At 39.5% G+C, this 22085-nt stretch overlaps 1 protein-coding gene across 8 annotated transcripts in view; it reads left to right on the forward strand.

Moving 5' to 3' along the window:
- Positions 1 to 22085, forward strand: part of LOC105477237 (Fraser extracellular matrix complex subunit 1) — a 488217-nt gene that overhangs the window by 216319 nt on the left and 249813 nt on the right. For all 8 annotated transcript variants that reach the window (XM_071093546.1, XM_071093541.1, XM_071093547.1 and 5 more), the window contains 8 exons: positions 6878 to 6961; positions 8692 to 8793; positions 9088 to 9279; positions 13992 to 14081; positions 16770 to 16805; positions 18193 to 18340; positions 19665 to 19808; positions 21687 to 21821. In XM_071093546.1, coding sequence (XP_070949647.1) covers positions 6878 to 6961; positions 8692 to 8793; positions 9088 to 9279; positions 13992 to 14081; positions 16770 to 16805; positions 18193 to 18340; positions 19665 to 19808; positions 21687 to 21821 — 931 coding nt within the window. The remainder of the gene's footprint in view (positions 1 to 6877; positions 6962 to 8691; positions 8794 to 9087; positions 9280 to 13991; positions 14082 to 16769; positions 16806 to 18192; positions 18341 to 19664; positions 19809 to 21686; positions 21822 to 22085) is intronic.

Raw genomic sequence — 22085 nt, forward strand, 5'->3', positions numbered from 1 at the left:
AATGTTCTTACATTTGGAGGACACTCTAGTGTTGAGGCATTCTGATTAAGCCCATTTTGGGGCCTAGTCCCCTGGGGTATGAAGGATAATTAAGCAGTTTGCCACGATAATAATAAGGGAGGTGGGAAGGAGGAATGGAAAGAAGAGTCCATTGGAGACCTTCTGCTTTAAATCTTAAAAAATGTAACCTCAGACTGCATATTAGGGGACCAGCTACTGGAATAATTGAAAGTACTATTTCTCATCTTAAAAATCATTAAACATAAACTCTAGCTTCATGTGCAATATTCACTTACAGTTTGTGTTAATATACATAATGTAAAAAGATGAAATTTGGTACCATACTTTAGAGCTAATTAGTATGCAAGCAATTCTGAAGACTTGGAAATAGATTGATTTTAATCACTGTTGTATCATCAAGTCTATATTTTTACCATTACATAAAAAAAATCTCAACTGTCAGATCATTTGGAATCATTTTTCTTGATTTAATGTCACTATTAAATTTTGGATGTTTATCATACCTAATGATACAGTTTGTTAACAAATATACTGGATGTTCTGATGATCCAAAGGGGTGCTATCAAATTAGTGCTATTGTGGAAAATATCACCTCACCTCTACCATACCTACCACCACCACCATCACTATCACCATCACCACCACCATCACCACCACCATTACCACCACCATCACTACCAACATCACCACCACCATCACCGCCACCATCACTACCACCATCCAACCATCACCATCACCACCACCATCACCATCACCACCACAATCACTACCACTATCACCACCACCATCACTACCAACATCACCACCACCATCACCGCCACCATCACTACCACCATCCAACCATCACCATCACCACCACCATCACCATTACCATCACCACCACCATCACTACCACCATCCAACCATCACCATCACCACCACCATCACCATCACCACCACCATCACTACCACTATCACCACCACCATCACTACCACCATGACCACCACCATCACCACCACCATCACTACCACCATGACCACCACCATCACCACCACCATGACCACCACCATCACCACCACCATCACTACCACCATCACCACCACCATCACTACCACCATCACGGGTGTTTACTATGTATCAGCCATTAATTATAAGAGCTTTTAAATTCTTATAACAGCACTACAAAATAGGAGCTATTATTATGATTTCTATTCTATAGCTGATAAAACTGAGGTCCAGAGAGTGTAAGTAACTTGCTCATGGTGTCAGCACTTTTAACCTAAACAATTCTACATTGCAATCTCAGAAGACTACATGTGACTTGTATTTTTAATCAGTACATTACTAATCCTGGAATAATGAATTACACATTTATATATAATGCCAGCTGGTGCAAAAGTAATGTGATCTTTGTAATGCCCATTACTTTTGCACTAGCCTAATAATAATCATAATAATGATGTTTGCTAACATCAAGCCCTTCCAAGAATTTTATATACATTACATCATTAAATATAAGGAAAACACAAGTTTATCAGTAGAAATGTATTTTCAGGTCTTGAATTCTGGAAAAAGTTGCAACTTATCTTCAAGGGTTGTTGTGAATTTTAATGTAAGGTTTTTATTTTTATTTTTTAAATTTCAAAAGGAATTTTGTAATCATTAATGAAAGTTTGGCAAGGGTGGACAAGCAGAAAGGAAAACAATCATCCATATTTCCACCATTCAAAAAGACCAAGATAGATTTGGTGATGGAGAGGGGAGGAGAATTCATTCCAATATTTTGGTAACAAAATGTAGTTATGTTTGTTAGCATAGCTATAATCATATTTTAAAAGTTGGTGATAATCCTTGACAAGAGGAGAAATTCCTTATGTTCACATAAGGGGTTATTCTTCTAACGAAGGATGTAAATTCATACTGAAGTTGCCTGCTTTCAACTTTTGTCCAGATGCTTTGTGAACAGAGCCATAACCATAACCCTTCCACATTTCTGTAGGCTCCCTAAAATTGTTCAGTCTGATGAGAGTTCTTGTGAGAATTTTAATACCATACTTTTATCAAATCTAATATTAATTAATCTGAGTAGTTTGAACTTATCTTTGGATGTTTTTTCAAGATAGATGGGCCAAGTGTGGTGGTTCACTTGTGATCCCAGCACTTTGGGAGGCCTATGGGGGTGGATCACTTGAGTCCAGGAGTTCGAGACCATCCTGGTAATGTGGTGACACACAGAGTCTACAAAAAATACAAAAATTAGCTGGGCATGATGATGCATGCCTATAGTCCTAGCTACTCGGGAGGCTGAGGTGGGAGGACAACTTGAGCCTGGGAGCTTGAGGCTGCAGTGAGCCATGATCATGCCACTGCACTCCAACCTGGGTGACAGAGCAAGACCTGTCTCAAAAAAAAAAAAAAAAAAAAAAAAGGAAAAAAGATAGAAAGATAGATGATTGGTAAGTCTTCTGAGCCTTTACGTATTTGAGTATGACTTTTTGGTTGCTTTCATACATGAAAGACAATTTGGAGGGATGTAAAATTTGGAAGGACTATAATCTCTTCCCATCCCTGACCCTATGGACTCCTTTCCACTGAATTTTGGAATTTAGTGCCATGGAGGAGAAATCTCAGTTTTGTCTGCTTTCTATTCTATTATATGCAGCTAATTTTACTCTGTTGCATTCTTATAGGATGTTTCTTTACTTTTTAATTCAAACATCTTTCAGAATATTTCTAGGTGAGTTATCTTTTTATATATTTTTGCCTGGAATATTATGGAGCTCTTTTAGACTGTATTCCAGTTTTTGAAATGTTTTCTTCGGTGATGGCTTTAATTAATCATATCTGTTCCAGTTATTCTCACTTCTCCAGAAATATCCATGACTCTTAGATTGCTCCTCTCTCTTTCCTTCTCATTACCACTCATGTTCTCTCTCATCATTTTTCACTGTGCATTTCCTCTGCATGGCAAGAGTTTCTTAAGTTCCTATCTAGTATCTCTAATACTGATTTTAATTTGACAATTTTGCTTTAATTAAGTCTTCTTTTTTATTTCTGCCATCATTGGTTCATCTAGTTTTTTATCCTGTTTATTTTTTATTGCTTCCTGCTTCTGTTTGATAAAGTCTGCATATTCTTGCATCTTACTGAACTTACAAAATGGCTTTTAAACATTTTCTTTTAGATCCTGTAGTTAATAGTTTCCAGAAATCTGCTGTTTCTCTGAAACTTTAGAATGTTACTTCTTTGTCTTTGATGGGCTTCTGGACATGCTATCCCAAATACAGCATCTTGGCATATTGAATATTTTGAGCAGAAGGAATTTGAGTAAATGGGAGTAGCAGGAAAATCACTTTGACCTTCCCCCTGCCCTTCTACCCTGAAGCAGGTACGAAGCCTAGGAAGCATTTTCAGATCTTTCCCTAAAGCAGGTTTTAAGACTCTCATGTGAGAGGTGCTGTCCTTATACCTACACCTATACAAAAGGAACACCCTTATCTCTGAAGACACAGGGACACAGAGAAAAATCACCCTTTCCTTTGCCTTGCAAATTTTTCCCCAGTATGTTATCATTAGATCATACTTTTTGCCCAATGGAATGACTCTCCATTCTTTGTCACAGCTGCCCTAAGAAAACACTCAGGTTTAAGTGTTTCTTTGGGTCTTTATTTCCTTATGAAGGTTCCTGTGTCACATAAAACTCAAATACATTTTTATGCTTTTCTCTTGTTAATCTGCCTCAGCTATGAACTTAGGATGAGTAGAAGATATTTGTCCTTTCCTACTGGTCATTCTTCAGAGTTTTCTCCCAAGTTCCCTTCTTTCTATTTCCTCATCCTTCATCAAGAAAAATCAGTCTATAGTCACTGCTTGAAAGCTGCAAGGGTAAGTGGATTTATAGCCAGATGCTAGGAAATAAGCATGCCTCCTAATCCAAGGATCTGGCAAGTTTTCACTTAGTGTAGCTACATTGACTGAGATCATTTCTTTTTTTTTCTCCACTGCCCAACCCTCTTGTGTTCTGAATACATGGAACAGAAAACTCAGATCCTCAGCCTGCATTGCTTTGAAGTCTCTTCCCATGTCTCTCTCTGACTGTGATTCTTTACACTGGGGCACTCTCCTTCCTCACTCCCTCTACTTCCCCAGCACACGTACTTCTCACTCATGTTTTATTGTTTGACATCATGGGCTCTCACTAGATGCAGAAAGAAAGATATTAAGGGAGGTGAAGGGCTCGGGCTAACTCTTTGCCTCAAATAGCAGTGGCCACACATTGGAGAAAAGAAGGTCATATTTTGTTAGATCTAAGAAGGTGGAAAGTTGGGAAGAGATGATGGTTCTTATTTTTATTTAGGCTTGCACAGCAATGGCAGGCCATAGAATGTCTTAGGGTCAGTGGGGCTTCCTCCTGGCAATGGCAGGAGGTGGACTGTTCGTCTTACTCTTTGTTGGTGGGGTTTTAATGTCTTTCTGTATTTTCAAGAGTATTGTACTGGGGAGAAATTTTGTCAAGAGCTTTCAGCCATAATACACTATAAACTTCTTTATCATAAGTATTTTTATTTAAGGAATACTGGAAACCATAATTGAATATATCTTTAGTAGTAGTCCTACCCCAAGTTGTAGTGGCATTAGTAATACGTTTTAGTACTAAACCCCTGTTTACTGGGCACCATATTAGACCTAGGGTTGGCAAACTTTTTCCATAAAGAACCAGATAACAAATGTTTTTAACCTTGTGTGCCATACAATCGGAACAACTATTCAACTATACCATCGTAGCACAAAACCAGGCATAGACAATATATAAATGAATGGGCATGGCTATGTTCCAGTAAAGCTTTATTTACCAAAACAGGCAGTGGGCTGGATTTAGCCCACGGACCATTGTTTATTGGCCCCCGTATTAGACTCTGTGGTTAGAAGGGCCTGTATATGGCGGTCAGAATGATAGAATTCAGGTGTATGGCAGCAACAAAAGTGTACATCAAAAAGCCTTTCCCATCACTGCTCCACCTCCCTACTCAGCTTCTTCTTACTTCCTCTCCAGTCCTGGCTGTAATGCACCAGTCCAGATGGATCTCAGCTCTCAATCATGTAGTTCTCCTGTTTCCTGAAAATGTTCTCTTTAATGCTTTTCCTTCCTGCTCTTGTTAGTTTATATTTTTGAAGAAAGATTCTGTTTTGGTCAATATGACGTATAATTAGATGTTGCCAATAAGATTTGGAAAGCACAATTTGCCCTATACCAACAACCGTACAGGTAATACCTCCCTCCCTGCGTATACTCATGAGGACTCTGCTACAGTTCTTGAGTCTACTCCATGCTGGTTAAGACGGATTGATGCTAACTCTATGCCTATTCAAGATTTGTGATTTTGACATTTGTTTCCTGTTTGTCTGACATTGTGTAAGGCTTAGTTCATTTGTTTATTATAATAAAGTTGCTGAATAGTGTAACATCAGCTAACGTTTATTTTCTCACTGAAAGCTTATTAAACTGAAGAGGTCTGTCTGAAGTCAAGAAATGCTAAATGATTGCAGTGCAAGTTCAATTTCCACGTATTCCATTAAACATCAGTGGTCATAATACTTTGCATATAGAAAAATAAAGAAATAAAACAACCTAAAACACAGAAAATAGTTGTCAATTTAATTCTAGTGGTTCAGGTATTTGAAATAAATCCCAGTTAGGTAGTGATACATGAATCCAACTCATCATATAAAATGGAGTTAAAGAATTGCTGAGGTATGACTGGGGTTTTCCACAAAAAATTATAATTCTGTGACTCCACCCCTCCCAAGTAGACTGGCCCTTCTTGTCCTTGCAGCATGAATACCAGAGTAACAATGACAATAAAATTGTGTTTTCTACTCCTCATAAGAGAAAGTGAAGACAACTGTTCTAGATTTATCTTCTATATAAAATCTGCCACTTCTTAGTTATTGACAGTTGGTTCGTTCTCACCCTTTCCTCTGCCTTTCATTTGTCTCCTTTCCCGACATTGAAGAAGGCTGTAGTGATAAGTCAAAGTAAGAGGCTGACTCTTCGGCATTAATGAAAATTAAAGAAAGAAAATTCTTCTTAGGGCAGCAGAGACAAATAGTCTGATATTCTGGGAGTGCTGGTTGTGGTAGAGGTGAGAATGTAGGGACAGGGCAGTTGGGAAAGGCTTCTTTGGGTATTTAATCTGTCACCCACGTTTCTCTGCACTGGCTTATTCCCGGATATCTAGAGATATGAGTGATTTTTTTTCATGTGAAAGATCCCTCCAATGCACATATAAATATGTGTCCATTCATGTAAATAAATGTACATATTTATATATATGCAAAATAATAGGGAAGTAGCTTATTAAAGGAAGGATACCTTCACTTCTGAGTTTCAGGATGACTCTGCAGGAGTATCAGTGTTCTTAAATGTTGGTATGGTTGGTACTCAGAAGTCCTGCTGTCAACCAGTTACCATTACCAAGTTAGCTGTGTGACCTTGGGCAAGTTACACACCTCTCTGGTCTTTACTATTCTCGTTTGTAAAGCAAGGATAAGAGCATCTACTCATAGGGTCATGTGAAACACTTAGAACAGTGCCTGGAAGACACCAAGAACCATTATTATTGTTATTTGTGCTTTTCTTTGTTTTTAAAATAAGACAGGACTTGAGGCATATGCAAACTTCTTAAGGGCACCCTGACCTTGGAAGTATTCATTCTTATTAGAGCCCCAGGTGACTAAGAAATGTTAAATGAGAGGCAAGTGCTGTTATAGATGCTTGGGGCGCATGATTTAGTTGGCTATGAATGAAATTTTCCTGCTGTTGTGGATCTTATTAATATCACTTTGTGATGGATTGTTCCTGTTCTGGGTGTTAAGGATGAGACTGTAGTCCGAGTCCCTGGAAAATGTTGCCCGCAGTGCTCTGCACGATCCTGCTCTGCAGCTGGCCAAGTATATGAGGTAAGCTTTCATGCTCCCCTTGTAGGTGTTTTGACAATCTGTTCTCACACATCTGCCCTCCACCCACTCCAGCCACCATAAGTCGCCACCCTCATGTCTGACTCTGCCAGGATTAGTAACTCAGTACATAAACAGCTTTTCTCTTCTCTTCATAGAAAATGTGTGTGAAAAAATTATGTTGAAGGGGATTATAAATATAAAGGAATGTGCTGGCAAGCAGCACCTGGTTCATGAACCTTGGTGAACTTACTGTTCACACATCTTGAAGGGGATAAAAAGGGCTATTATTGGTTACCGTCAGTTTACATTTAGCTTTGAGGCTCTGGGGATGTCTATCTGCTTTGGCTGGATTTTATGCATTGATATCCAGAAACAGTCTCTTCACACCCCTGCCATCTTACACTGGGGAAAACCCAGGAGTGGTAGAAGAGAGAGGGAAGGGAGGCGAGAGGCTGTTGGTGGTAGAACCTGCAAACTCAAAAGTACTATTGGTAGCCTGGATAACTTTGTGCCTAACACGTAGTAGGCATCAAATAAAGATGAGTTTAAAAAATTGAATGAATAGATGAATGAATGAGTGAATGTTCTGTCTTGGGAGTGCTTAACTGGTCCAGAAAAAGGTTACCTTACTCAAAAGCAAAGAACACATAAAAAATAAACTCAATTACTTCCCTTACTCACCAGCCACTCTAAAAAGAAATTAGGATCATACCTCTCAGTAGAAAATGTGAAAATAAGTATTAGGGGATGGGTGCCTCAAAAATTCTAGACAGGTCACTTGAAATCTGAATGAACATAACTAATTGGGGAGGATTTTTATATGTACTTGATCTGTGCTGCGTGACACAGTGGCCACATATGTGGCTTGCATTATATTTTTATTGGACAGGATGGTTAGACTAAGTTTTTCTTTGAAGAGACAGGCTCTATATCTGTAATGGCATTTTCAACTGCAAGGAACAGAAATCCCACTGTAAAAGTTGCTAAAATGCTAATATTAATTATGTCATCTAACACAAAGTCTAGAGGTAGGGTGGGGCAGCTGCAGGTTTATCAATTCAGGTCTCAATGATGCCTTCAAGGATCTAAGCTCTTTTGATCTTTCTACCTGCCACCCTTAACATGCTGGCATTTGCCCTTCATCTTGTCCCCTCCCATCCCTAAGGAGACCTCCTCAGCCCTGGGCAGCTCATCCTCACACAGCTATTACTAAAGGTTGGTAGAAGAGAGGGGTGGGATTTTGTTTCATGTGGGAGGAGAATTTTTACTTTGACCTCCACCACTCTAGCAAATTTCCCCTGAGGTCCCCTCTGGTTGAACAGTGTCCAGGCCCTAGCTGCAAGGGAAGCTGGCAAAGTGAGTATATGGCAGTGAGGGCTGGGCCTCCTAGCAAAGGCAAGAGCTAAAGAATGCCATGGATGAGCCAGTCAACAAGGGCTTTCTGCCCATCTCAGTGTCCCGAGTCTCTATGTGCCTGGCACAGAATGGGCCCTCAACACACCTGTAGAATGAATATAGGTGAATGAAAATTAATCTAAAGTCTCCTTTGGACATTTATTGACTGTCTTCATAGAAGCTATTCCTATCTAAATGTTATCATTTCTCAAGAGTACATTCAATGTGGCTCAGCTTACAAATGTAATAAAAATCAGGTATCTTATGTGTCAGTGCTTCTGTTTGATGTATGGGACATTTGATTTTCCACGTTCTTCTTTCTTGTCTTCATGCAGCATGGTGAGCAGTGGAGTGAAAATGCCTGCACCACGTGTATATGTGACCGGGGTGAGGTCAGGTGTCACAAGCAGGCCTGCCTGCCCCTGAGATGCAGAAAGGTATTTGAGAGTGTGTACCTTACTTGTCTAAGCTCTATTCTGGATCATTCAAGGAATGCACTTCTTATTCCCAGGGGAATCAAAAGTTGTATAATGTTTGCAAAGTTACATAAAGATATGAGAGCTCTGCTTCCTAGGAAGAAGGGTTGAGGTGCAAGGGATCCTGCCCATCGTGGATCAGGCCAGGGAAAGAGCCCTGTAGAGCTTTGGTATTTTGGATCCTCCTGCCTCTGTTGGCTCGGGTGTTTCACTGTCTCCTGAGGACTACCCCTCACCTTGCTCCCTGTGTCCTAGGGTCAGAGCAGGGCTCGGCGTCATGGGCAATGCTGTGAGGAATGTGTGTCTCCTGCTGGGAGCTGCTCCTATGATGGGATTGTGCGGTACCAGGATGAAATGTGGAAGGGCTCGGCCTGTGAGTTCTGCATGTGTGATCATGGCCAAGTGACCTGCCAGACTGGAGAGTGTGCCAAAGTGGAGTGTGCCCAGGTAAGAAGCAGGGGCGTTTCCATTATGACTGTTGCAGCTCTTTCCAATGGGATAGTAAGGCGCCCTGCCTGTTCTTTACTTCTTGGCAGCAGCAGGGATGTCCACATTGACTTCTCACATTTCATAGGACCTTCTAGCATAAAGATTCCATGGTATAAAATGAATGTCACTGTTTGTTCAGACTAGCTCAGAACAGCCCCTTGGAGCTTTTAACTCTCAGTGCATCTGGTCAAATTGGAAGCCCTGAGCCAGAGACATGAAAGGGAAGGACATGATATGGGACATTAGCCTATCAAACAGCACAGCTGGATCTCATTGCTGATGGCGAGCTCAGTTCGTCCCGGCTGTGAAACAGGGTCCACAGGTGTGCTGGTGGCCGGGCTCTTGTTGTAGGCCTCACTGACAGCATTTAGCAGAATGATAGGGGCCACTTCCATGGATCAGGAAAAAACGTAACATGCTTTCTGTTTTTAAGAGAGAGCAAAGGGGACCTTATAAACAACTCCATTGGCCTCTGTTAACCTCTGCTGTCTGCAGAATTTCTAGAAGCTTCTAACAAAGCAGCCTCTGTTTGGACTATAGATATACTGTATATTGGAGGGAAATGACTTTTTTTTTTTCTCTTTGAACTTGATTTTGACCCATTACAAAACAAATTGCTTTTAAAGTTGTCTCCTTCTTCCTCACCGCTCCCTTCCGCCCCACCAATTTCCCTCTGGGCCATGGACTTGAGTAGATGAGGGAAATTAGAAATATCTGGAGCCCTGGGTTTCTGTGAAGGCATTTTTCTTTCTAGTTCTTCTCCCCTACTTCTCAGCTCCTCTTAACCCTGAGCCTAAGGAGGAACAACCTTTCAGACATGGCTGTCATTGGCAGGGTTATTTTTCAATTTGTCTCCTACTTGTAGGTCTTGACAGAGTTGAGACATATTTAGGTAAAGAAGGACTTGCTTTTTGCAGATTTATTTCCCCCCACATGCCTTTTCATTTCTTTTCTTCATGTTAGGGGAGTCAGGGTGGTTGGATGAAGATGAGAAGAAAACCTAATCAGGGCCCTTTTTTGTTGTCTCTCTCGGGCTGAGGCTGGGCTTCCCTGCCTCGGCAGTCTGCCCCAAGGATCTCATTTCATTTTCTAAGGCCTTCGTTTATGTAACATCCTAGAATTTACGAAAAATGTGGGAGAGGAGATTCTGGTAGGGTGGGTCCTTTAACCGTCTAATTTCAGTGAGATCTGAACAAAGAGTCTCAGTCACAGAAAATTGTTTAGCCTGTATCCCCAGCATTTCTGCATTTCCACATGCCTGCCTGCTGCTGTCAGCTGTGACACCTGGCTATGGTGGCATGAGCCAGGCATTCTTGGCTATTCTTAGAGAATGTGAGGATTAGCTGCCAAAGTGGAGAGCACTTCAGTATTCCTCAAGTCACCCCATAACACTCTCTCATCCCTTTCTAGTTACTAGTCTTTTCTTTTATGAATTGAGAAGTTCTGATGCCTCGCCTATTTCTCCAGATCTTTAACCAGCTAAATTGTTTTTTTTTCCATATTACTTCCATGTTTCCCAAGTTTTGTTTAAAGCCCTGAGTTCTAAACTAGAAACTCTACCAGAAGTGAAATTTTAACCGACATTGAATCTGATGAAAAATATCTCTTAGTCTTCTTTATATGCTATGTTTCTGTTGACCTTGTTAAATAAAGCCCGGATGTACTAACTTCCTAACTCCTGCTTAGCTTGTATCACTGGTGATAAAAAGATGAATAAGGCACATTATGACCTTAAGAGTTTCCAGGCTTTTTAGGAAGTCAGATATGTAAGCAAAAATTATAGCATGGCACCAATGAAAATATGAGTTAAATATATTAGGAGCTCCCAGAGGAAATGACTATGTCTGCCAAGGGGCATAGTGGAAGTGCCCTGTTGATATTTTTATTCAGTTCTACCCCACTTTCTGCCTGTCTTCTTCTGTAAAATATCAAGGTCATTTTGATTTCTGATCTTGGATACCAAGGGTGGATTAAGTGTGAGTGCAATGCACATCAAAAAGATACAGAGAAGTTAATTTTTAAAAGAAGAGGCAAAGGTGTGCAGCTTCACTGTTGTCTTCATGATTACATTGGTTATCAACAGCAGTGTTCTGAATATCTTTGAAATCAGCATACAGTTTTTGTTGTTAAAAAAGAAGAAAACAGCCTGGTCTTTGTCTTTGCTATATTCCACCAAATCTCTAAACATTGAAACATAAACAAATCAATGGTAGGCTAGCACAATATAATGATTTTCATATTTCTAGATTTGATGATGTCTTCGAACCTGAATTCAGGTGAAGAAGTCAAATTAGCTTTTAAAGAAAAGGACCTAGCATTCACATCTGAAGCATAAAATGGAACGGGAAAAATTGAAGCTTGGAGCAAAATGCATAGGAGAGGGTAGGCATGTGGTAAATGCGAGCTGCCTTTCCCCGCTCCAGTGGAGGCAGGTTCCCTCAAAAGAGCGTTTCCTTTTCCGATCAGCAGGTTAGCCCAGTCTTAATCATTGGTCTGGTGGCTGTAGGTATGATTAGGTGGGGAAAGGGTAGATTTCTGTCTGGCCTATGAAACAGAACCCTCTTTAAAGGGAAAGAGTATGTTTGTTTCTGAAAGCAATTTTACTCAAAAGTCAAATGCTAATTGGAGTGAACTCCCCACTGCAGTGAACTGATGTGGTTTGGGGCATTCAGGCTGCTTCTATAAATAGCAGATCTATCTGAAACCTCCCACCTCACCAAAACCGAATCCTTGTGCCCCAGGAGCAGTGCTTACTGTTACTTACAGTGGTGTTTGAAGGTCGAGAACAACCTTCCTGTTGCATAGGCCTTTCTGTTTCTATCCTTTCCCAACCTAGTCATACCTACATCCACCAGTCCAAAGACTGAGATTGGACTAACTAACCTGCTCATCAGGAAAAGGAAGCACTCTTTTGAGGGAATTTACCTCCAGGGGAGCCTGGCAAAGCAGCTCACATTTATGGAGTGCCTACCCTCTTCTGTGTATTTTGCTACAAGCTTTAATTTCCCTCCCACAATTTTTTCAATACCTGCCCCTGCCCCACCACCACCCCAGCCACTTTCTTTGCCTCATTGAGGTGATAGGGAGTCACTTTTTAGTTTTGTCTGTATATATTTTAGTGGACACTCAAGAATCTCTCATGAGTTTCGTCTTTTACAGAAGTACGCATAGTCAGTCTTGTTTCAAAACATTGTTTTAAGTGACTTAGATTACATGCTTATCAACTCTTATATGCTTTGAAAGCAAATTTTGGTGTTTCTGTGTTATGCCTTCACTACCAACTGATTTGTCACGTTTCTGCAAAACAATTTATATGTAAATACATCTGCTCTCTGTAGTACCCCCTGCTCCCTACTGGCCTCTGATTGATGTGAAATCTTGATGGACAGTAATCTATATAACTCCAAAATAATTATAATCATTTATGTATTTTTGTGTTTCTTCTAAATGTTTAGATTTTCTCTCAGTAAAATAACATATTCGTTCTAGAAAATTTTGAAGGCTCAAGAAAACTGGAAAAGAGACTTAAAAATCCATCTATAATGCTACCAAAGACATCCAGTGCATCCAGAGACAACCAATGCTTTCATAATATTTGTCATTAGTACAGTGTTTTTAAACAAAATATCATTATGATTATTCTGTTTATGCAAATTTATATTATTCATTTTTCATTTAACATGGTTTCTACACTTTTAAATATAATACAGGCCCCAAATTAAATATTAAATATTTAGAGAAACATTACCATTCTTTAGAAAGTAGATATATCTTTCAAAAGTGAAAAGTGCTTTAAAGAATACTCTTTAGACTACAGATATTATATGTTAGTGTAGAATACTAACATATAGATCAGATGTTAGTGTATACACATGAAAAATTAGAAACAGAGATGGTGTTTTTAACATCAGATTTTCTGGGAGATGGGACTTCAGTGGAATTACACTTTCTAAATTAGAGAATTGCAAATTATTTACATTTTTACAGCAAGCGTTTATTATTTTATAAAAAAATAAAAATTTTAAAATTATCAATACTGGGAAATGAAAACGATAAGACTTGGAAAGTTAAATATCCGCAAATATGGCAGGGTAGATAAATTAAGATTATTCCTCTTATAATTTTAAGAATAATTTTGATATGAGTTGACTAGCAGTAAGGGTTTCAGAATATTGAGTAAAGTTTAGTTTTCTACTGCTTAATTTATGCCCAAGACTACATCTGTGCATAAAGGGATGCATCTCATTTTGTATTCAGGGATAATTGGTGGTTTGATTTGAGCACTGTTAATGAAACTAAAGTCACAAATTGTATGTTTAAGGTACTGTGATCCTTTTCTGAAACTCAAAGCTTTCCTAGACTATAACATTAACCTTGGTCATCCTTCTTATTCATGTGAGCTCCTGGGCACGGGTAGAAAAGTATGGAGGGATCAGAGCATAAGTATTCACCATAAAAGGAAAGAAAAGGCACATGGAGGAGTGTGCTGTGTGGACTAGACTCCCCATAGGAAGACAGCACACGAGGAGATGAAACAGGAAGAGGGCCAGAGCCAACTGTGTGCCAGGGTTTCTCATTCCAGTCAGGGAATCCAACTGCTTCGCAATTTAGCCCTGCTACCTGGAGATGTTAATTTGATATATGTGCCACTGCAACCCTTATTTCTACAGGGTGAAGAATTAATTCACTTAGATGGAAAATGTTGTCCTGAATGCATTTCAAGGAATGGTTATTGTGTTTATGAAGGAAACGGAAAATTCGTGAGTATCAGGCTAATAACCAAAGATGATTTAAAATTAATTCAAAATTAATCTAATGAGAGGACATTACCTTCTTGTTTCTTTTACCCATGCCTTTGTTCAACAAATGTTATTGTGCACCTACTATGCACCAGGCTCTGGGGACGCAGAAGGGAATACAACAGGCAGAGTTCCTGCTGTCTTGGTGGGGCATACTTTGTGGTATAGGGACACAGAAAACACACACACACACACACCACACATACTACACGTCAGGTGCTGAGGAGCACTACGTAGAAGAATAAAGCAGTGCAAGTGGGCCAGACAGTAGCTGTGCAGGACGGTGGGATGTAGGGGGTGTGTTCCTTTATATAAAATGGCGAGGAGGTTTCTCTTACAGAAAACTTTGAGCAGAGCCTGAAGGGAGGGAGCCGGGTAGATGTCTAGGAGGAAACATACCAGGAATAGGGATCAGGAAATGCATAGTCATTGAGATACCAGTGTGTTTGGCATGTTCAAGAATTTGGAGTCTGGTGGGAACTTAGTGAATGAGGGAGAAAGGCATTGGCCATGAGGTCTGGTAAGTAGCCTAGAGACCACAGTTCTTTACCCTGAGGCAGATGGGAGCTGTTGGGGAGTTTTGAGCAAAAGAGTGCTGGGCTCTCCCTTAACTCATGAAAGGACCACTTTGGCTGCTGCATGGGTGAGTGACAGAAGGAAATGAAACTGGAGGTAGGCGATCTGGTTAGTGGGGTTTTGTAATGGTCCAGGCAAAGGGCAATGGTGGCTTGGCCTAGGCAAGAAGTGGTGCATTTGGTAAAAAGTGACCAGGCTCTAGATTTATTTTGCAGGTAGCAGTGACAAGGTTTTGTTTGATTACACGTGGGGTAAAACTCTATTTACTAAGGTTTTATTTTGCCCTCTGTCTGCACTTTTCTATTACTCAAAGGAAATACATTTATTTTAATCTTTTCAAATTTTCTGAATTTATGTAGCCCATATTTTTCATGTTGGGTATTGGAATGTTGATAAATTCATTATGTTTTTTAAAATATGCCAGTTGGTCATAAAAACAACTGCTTCTTTGACCGGTCAGAATAGGATTACAGTAGTACCCACTTATCACAGAATATGTGCCAAGGTCCCCAGTGGATGCTTGAAACTGTCAGTAGTACTGATCCTGACTGGCATCAATTGAAACACATTTCTGTTCATGTTTTCCACTGACAGTTAATGCCTTTTCCATCTTAACTAACCACTTATCACACACTATGGCTGTAACTTTTGCAGTTTGAGCTGCAACAGCAAAACTAGCACAAATTTGTTTTTACTTCTTCACAATTTCATAGATAGATTTATTCTTACTTTAGACCTTAGCAACCTCAGCATAAATTTTTTTCTTTCGTTATTAAGTCAAGAACTTTCATCTCTTCACTTAAAGGAAGCACTTTGCAGCTTCTCTTTGGCATATCCAAGTTGCCAGCATCACTACTCTTGGACTTTGGGGCATTATTAAGTAAAATAAGAGTTACTTGAATATAAGCACTGTGATACTGAGATAGTGGCTCTGATAACCAAGATGGCTCCTGAGTAACGGGCAGTGGCATCTACAGCGTGGACATGCTGGACAAAGGAAGGACTCAGGTCCCAGGCAAGATGGAGCCAGACAACTTGAGATTTTCATCATACTACTTAGAATGACATGCAATTCAAATCTGATGAATTTTATATTTCTTGAATTTTCCATTTAGTATTTTCCCACCATAGTTGACCGGGGTTAACTGAAACTGCAGGAAGTGAAACCATGAATAAGGGGGAACTACTGTCTACAAATTAGGAATAAAGACTTTGACTGGTGAACTGATTCCTCCACACTTTTTTCTTTCCTTTTTTTTTTTTTTTTTTTTTTGATTTGGGTAAATTACATCCATCAACCTTCCAGTGTTTCTGTACATTCTGGGGAGGCAGTATTGTATAGTGTTAACAGCGCAGGCTCTAGGTTCAAATCTCTACTTTGCTGTGTACTGTGATCTTCGGCAAGTTACTGAATCCTCAGTGGAAACTATAGATAACAATAGTACTTACCTCATGGGGCTGTAGAGATGTTATGTGTGAAGCACTTAGAACAGTGCTGTCTTGGCACGATTTTTAAAAAGCTGAAAACATCGGCATATTATTATTTTGCTGTTGGCATTGTTTCCTAGTGATAGATCACACTTTAGTCATTCTCATTTCCTAAGAATTTAGGAGGTTTTAAAGCCTCCCTATAAATGTTGAATTTATATTTTCTCATAGTATCCATTTTCCTACTCATTTTTGGAGATAAATTAAACTCAGTGAAAGTAAAGAAAACGAAGTTATTTTAAATAAGTACAAATCTCCATCATGCTCTGGCACCATGCAAAATTCAAGAATTTGCCCTTGCAAGTTCAGGTTCCTTGACCATAAAGTCCTTGGTGTTGAGGGGAATTGAAACTAAGTACTCAGGCACAAAGTGAGAATTCAGAAGTATTTCCTAGGTGTGTTGTTTTCATCTCAGATTAGTATGCTTTTCTTGTTTTTGATAAGATAGATTTCATCTCTATTCATAACCAATAAATAAAGTTGCATGTTACCTGGTAAAAATGGGTAACTCCTAATGAAAAAATAAATAGATCAGCCTAATAGTGTTTTTAGTGGCATAATAAAGACATTTCTCTTTGTTCCTAGATATCCTCAAATGCTAGTGAAGTTAAACGTATTCCAGTAAGTATAGCTTTTTAACTTGTACATAGATATTATAAAATTGTTTTATGTAATGATCTGCATGAAATATCATGGGGAAAACGTAGTACCTTAGTATTTTTAACAGTCACATTTGATGGCACTATGACCAGAAATTAAGGGTCTTAATGATAATTCAGACTTTGATGCATTGAACTTTTGCTCTTTTCTTTAGCCAATTGTTTTAGGCAGTTGATAAGTAATACTTCTCTAACCACAAGCTCCTACATAGATTCTTTCCCTTGTGATATTTTTCTCTCCCTGATTTTTTTCTGGCCTAGAAAACTCAGTTTAACCATCGGTAGAGTTTTATGTACTGCAAAGTGCTGAAGAAAGAGCTTCTTGGGTTTGCAAGCATTCATTCCCCAAATAATCCCGAATTTGTTCTCTCCAGATTGTCTACAGGACAGTGTTATATGGTTTCTTTTAAAGGGAAAATGCAAGCGTTTAACACAGCAATTTTACAATAAGGGGTCTGATCTCCAGACGGGTCTGCTTTCAAATGGAAGAAAAGCACTTCTGCCTTCTCAAGATAGTATTGCTCAGTTTTGTAACATTTAATGTTCATTTTGCTAAATACTGTCACATTAATTGTTTGAGATGTTCAATGTCTGCTGACTTAATAAGCATTTTATAAAATTGTTACTTTAAAATCTGCTCTCCTGTTTTCTCCTGTTTCACCTCCCTCATCACCCCAATACTTTCTGGTAAGAAACTCTGTCTCTTTCCTGTAAGCAAAAATGAATTGTTCTTCACAATTCAATTTGGAATCTCTGCCGACTACTAATGTTTATTTTCGTAATTTGCTTGGATGAAAAGAGTATTTTAGTGTGTGAAAGCTTAGGGCACATCTACAGCCCATTAAAAGTAGGCCTGCAAAAGTTTTACTTTTTAGAATATAATGACTCAACTGTTAACTCTTACTGTGGTAACCATAAGGAAATTCAGGTTTTTAACTAAGTGTCCCACTGTTATTTTAAAGATTGTATTTAACTCACCTGCTAATCACTAGGTACATTGTAATCTCCTTTGATGTTTTTGGTGAAAGAGGTTGAGAAACAAGTTTTAAATGCCTTTTACATATTCTATTAGCCCTAGAATACTTTCACAGCTTATCTCTGAGTGTGCCTAAAATATCTCGGCTGGTGCTCTACATTGAAATAAACCCATTATGAACAAAGAAAGAGAAATTCTGTCTTTTGAAATTTAGGACTCTTTTGCTGTTGTTCTATTTCAGAGTTAGATTTGGCAGAGTACTGATTAGCTGCCTTCACTTTGTCCTTATGGAAATTGTAAGTTCTTCAGCAGCAAACTCTCTTCTGAATTACTGTACCCCGATGACAATGCTGTTCTTCACTTTTGTACGTAGGAGGGAGAGAAGTGGGAAGATGGCCCTTGCAAGGTGTGTGAGTGCCGAGGGGCTCAGGTAACTTGCTACAAGCCCTCTTGTCCACCATGTCCAGTGGGCACACTGGCCTTAGAGGTGCAGGGACAGTGCTGTCCAGACTGCACATCGGGTGAGTCCATGTCTCCTCGGTTTCTACTGAGATAGTTTTACTGCCAAAAAGCTCAGAGATTCTCTTCCCCAACCCCTCGCTTCTTTTTTGTTTAGTTAACCAATGGGTTTGTGTGTTTCTCCATATTTTTTCTAACAAATGATGCTAATTAATCCTTGTCCATGTAATTGCCAAACTCAACAGATTATGAGCATGTGACCTTGGGCAAGTCATTGACCCTCTTTAAACCTCAATTTTCTTGTTGATAAAATATGCCTTATGTATCTTGTAAAATTATTGTGAAAATCAAACAACATGTTTGAAGACTTGTAAAGGTAAATCTGTCTTCTGTTGTTCAAAATATAAAAATAATTTCTCAAAGTGTATTATGGGTGTTCTTTGTTCTTAAGGTGAGCTATTAAACAGATGGTTCCTTTTGGAGTTCTCAAATGGGTTTTTAAAGTTTACAGACTCATTAATTTTTTCCAAAAGATAATTTTGTCTACTTGTTCTGCAATTCTGCTTTCAAATCACCTGGGGTTGAATTAGTTCCAGTTAATAATTGTTGGCAGGCACTGGAGTTGCTCTGGTTGAGTAGTAATTTGCCTATAAGCTTAGTCTCTTTTGGAGAAGTGGCATTTTCTTTCATTCATATTTCATAATTAATTGTTTTTATTCACAGGCCATAATTTTCATATTGGCAGTTGCTCTTGTTGCACTCAACTTATTTTGGCTAATCGCAGTGTTTTTCTGGAGAGTTTATCAAGGAAAAAGGAAAGCCACTTTATGGCTTAATTATGTTACCTTCACCAAAGGGCTCTCTGGGCTTTCCAAAACAAACATTTAGCATATTATGATGCACTATATATACCAAAAATCAGGTCCTTGACAACTTCAAAACCTGAAAAAAGAAGTCCCTTGCTGGTAATTACCACTAAATTCAGTGACAACCCTAATTACTGAAAATGAGATTTGAAATTTTGGAGAAAAAGAAGAAAATGAGTTGCATTTTTCTTAGATAAAAATAACTTTTTAAACATTGTAGGTTTTATGTCTGAACTGTTTGTACATGTCGAAGCTTAAGAAGAACATCGGAGGTATCATAAATTATTGAATCTGTTTAAATCATACATTATGGAAGTAGTCATTCCTGTTTCTTGAAGTGTTCCAGCAGGTAGAGGCTGTTCTTCTAGTATCTTCATGTTGGGACTATGGGAGACAGTGATGAATTTCAGACAAGGAAAACTTCCTTGCAATCTCGCATTGAAATGCTTTTTTTTCTTTTTCTTAGAGAAATAATAGATGGAGTTCACTGAGTTCTCCCCTTCTTTGTGCTTGATTTCAGTTCATTGCCATCCAGATTGTTTGACATGCTCTCACTCTCCAGACCACTGTGACCTCTGCCAAGATCCCACCAAGTTACTGCAGAATGGACGGTGTGTGCACAGCTGTGGGCTGGGTTTTTACCAAGCTGGCAGTCTCTGTTTAGGTATGGCTCTGAGTGGACAACCCAGAGGTGGTGGTGTGTGGGAGGCAGACTCATCAAAGATTGTGATTCTTAAACTGAGGCTCAATATTGCCAAGGAGGGGGTCATGCATGCAGCATGTTTTTGAGATGCACAATGTCTAAAAACCTCTAGAAGGTAGTAACATCATCTATAGGTTACTTGCCCTCTCTACCTGCAGGTCTCTTTTTCTGCCATTTTATAGGTATTTTGGTGCTTATTGGAAGACAGGTGATGTAGAGGTTGTTAGGTAGTCATAGTTGAATTTTTTTTTTATTTTTGAAGACTTTCAAGGATAGTAATATCATCAGGATGCCTGGGCTCCTTCCTTACTCAATTAATCCAGGATAGAAACTTAGAATTGACATAGACCTTCAAGATCATTTACTACAGCTTTCTAATTTTGCAAATGGGGAACTTGTGGGTCAGAGAAATTAACCAACTTTCTCAATATCAAACAGATAGTTAGTAATAGAGCTTATCTCTTATGGGCTACCAGAGGATCCAGAATGGGTTTATGTGCATTTCTGGATGCTACTTCTGAGAAGGAGATCTTACTTGGGAGAGTTGACTTGGTTGATGTCAGATCGTAGTTACTATTCCCTTATTTCTGACTTGTGATGTTAATTATCCATTTAAGAGTGTGTAATTAGTCAGGTGTGGTGGCGCATGCCTGTAGTCCCAGCTACTTGGGAGGCTGAGGCAGGAGAATCTCTTGAACCCGGGAGGTGGAGGTTGCAGTGAGCCAAGATTGCACCACTGCACTCCAGCCTGGGCAACAGAGTGAGACTCCGTCTCAAAAGAAAAGAAAAAAAAAAAGTGTGTAGGTTTATACCTGATTGTGAATATTTAACCTCTCTCTGCTTCCATATTCTTTTTATTATTATTATTATTATTTGAGATGGAGTCTCACTCTGTCACCCAGGCTGGAGTGCAGTGGCATGATCTCAGCTCACGGCAACCTCCACCTCCCGGGTTCAAGTGATTCTCCCTGCCTCAGCCTCCTGAGTAGCTGGGATTACAGGCATCTGCCACCACACCTGGCTAATTTTTGTATTTTTAGTACAGCCAGGATTTCGCCATCTTGGCCAGGCTGGTCTCAAACTCCTGGACTCAAGTGATCCACCCACCTATGTCTCCCAAAGTGCTGGGATTACAGGTGTGAGCCACTGCACCTGGTACTTTCACATTCTTATCTATAAAGTGAGGGTAATTCCAGTACCTTCCTCAGAGGGTGGTTATAAGGACCAGGTGTTTTAATACATGTTAAGTGATACATGGCTGTATCCTAGACTGATGTCTAGGATACAGCCAAGGATTAATAAGAGTTAGCCACTTTTATTATTTTTGTAATTATTCACTCCTCCACACTTTCTTTCCTAATTCATATAATCTTCAACCTTTTTGAAAGTTACTTATATCTCTTTCATACAGTATTGGTGGAAAGGGGGCAAGAGATCTTGCTAAAAGGTTGAGTGACAAAGATATCGGGGGCTACTGGATAAGAGGAAAAGAACACAGACTCCTCAGCCAAACTGCCTGGTTTCAAATGCCAGCATGTGACCATGAGCAAGTTGTTTAATCTCTCTGAGTCTGTTCCTACTCTGTAAAGTTGGGATTAATAATATCTACCTCCCAGGGTTGTTGTGAGAATTAAATGAATTCATATATGTAAAGCACTCAAACAGTGGCTGACATGAACTGTGTGCTATACAGATGATGGCTGTTAAAATTATTTGTCTGCATTTTCTGTTTGGGACCTGGAGCCTCAACATTGGGCTGTGTAAGCACTGGCATGGGGGTGGTGTCTTTCAGCTAATCAAATGATCCCTTTCTCTTTCTTCAACATTATCTGGAATCAGCCTGCCAGCCCCAGTGCTCCACGTGTACCAGTGGGCTGGAGTGCTCATCCTGCCAGCCTCCCCTGCTGATGCGACACGGGCAGTGTGTGTCTACCTGTGGGGACGGCTTCTACCAAGATCACCATTCCTGTGCAGGTAATCTCTGGCTGGGTCACAGCTGGGCCAGCTCCCAAGACAGCTCCCCAGCCCTGACCCCACCAAGTGATCTGGGGCCACCAGGGAGCTGTAAGCACTTTTTCCAATACGAGAAGAAACTCTGAACAAGACTTCTGATGGGATGAGGAGAACAGTGTATTAGAGGAATGATACATGTTGAGATGTTGTTTTAATAATCTTATTAGGTTATTAGGTTCTTATCAATATGATTTAGTGGACTTATATGCCTACTTTTATTTTATA

The sequence above is a fragment of the Macaca nemestrina genome, chromosome 3 (assembly GCF_043159975.1).
Source record: "Macaca nemestrina isolate mMacNem1 chromosome 3, mMacNem.hap1, whole genome shotgun sequence".
NCBI lineage: Eukaryota > Metazoa > Chordata > Mammalia > Primates > Cercopithecidae > Macaca > Macaca nemestrina.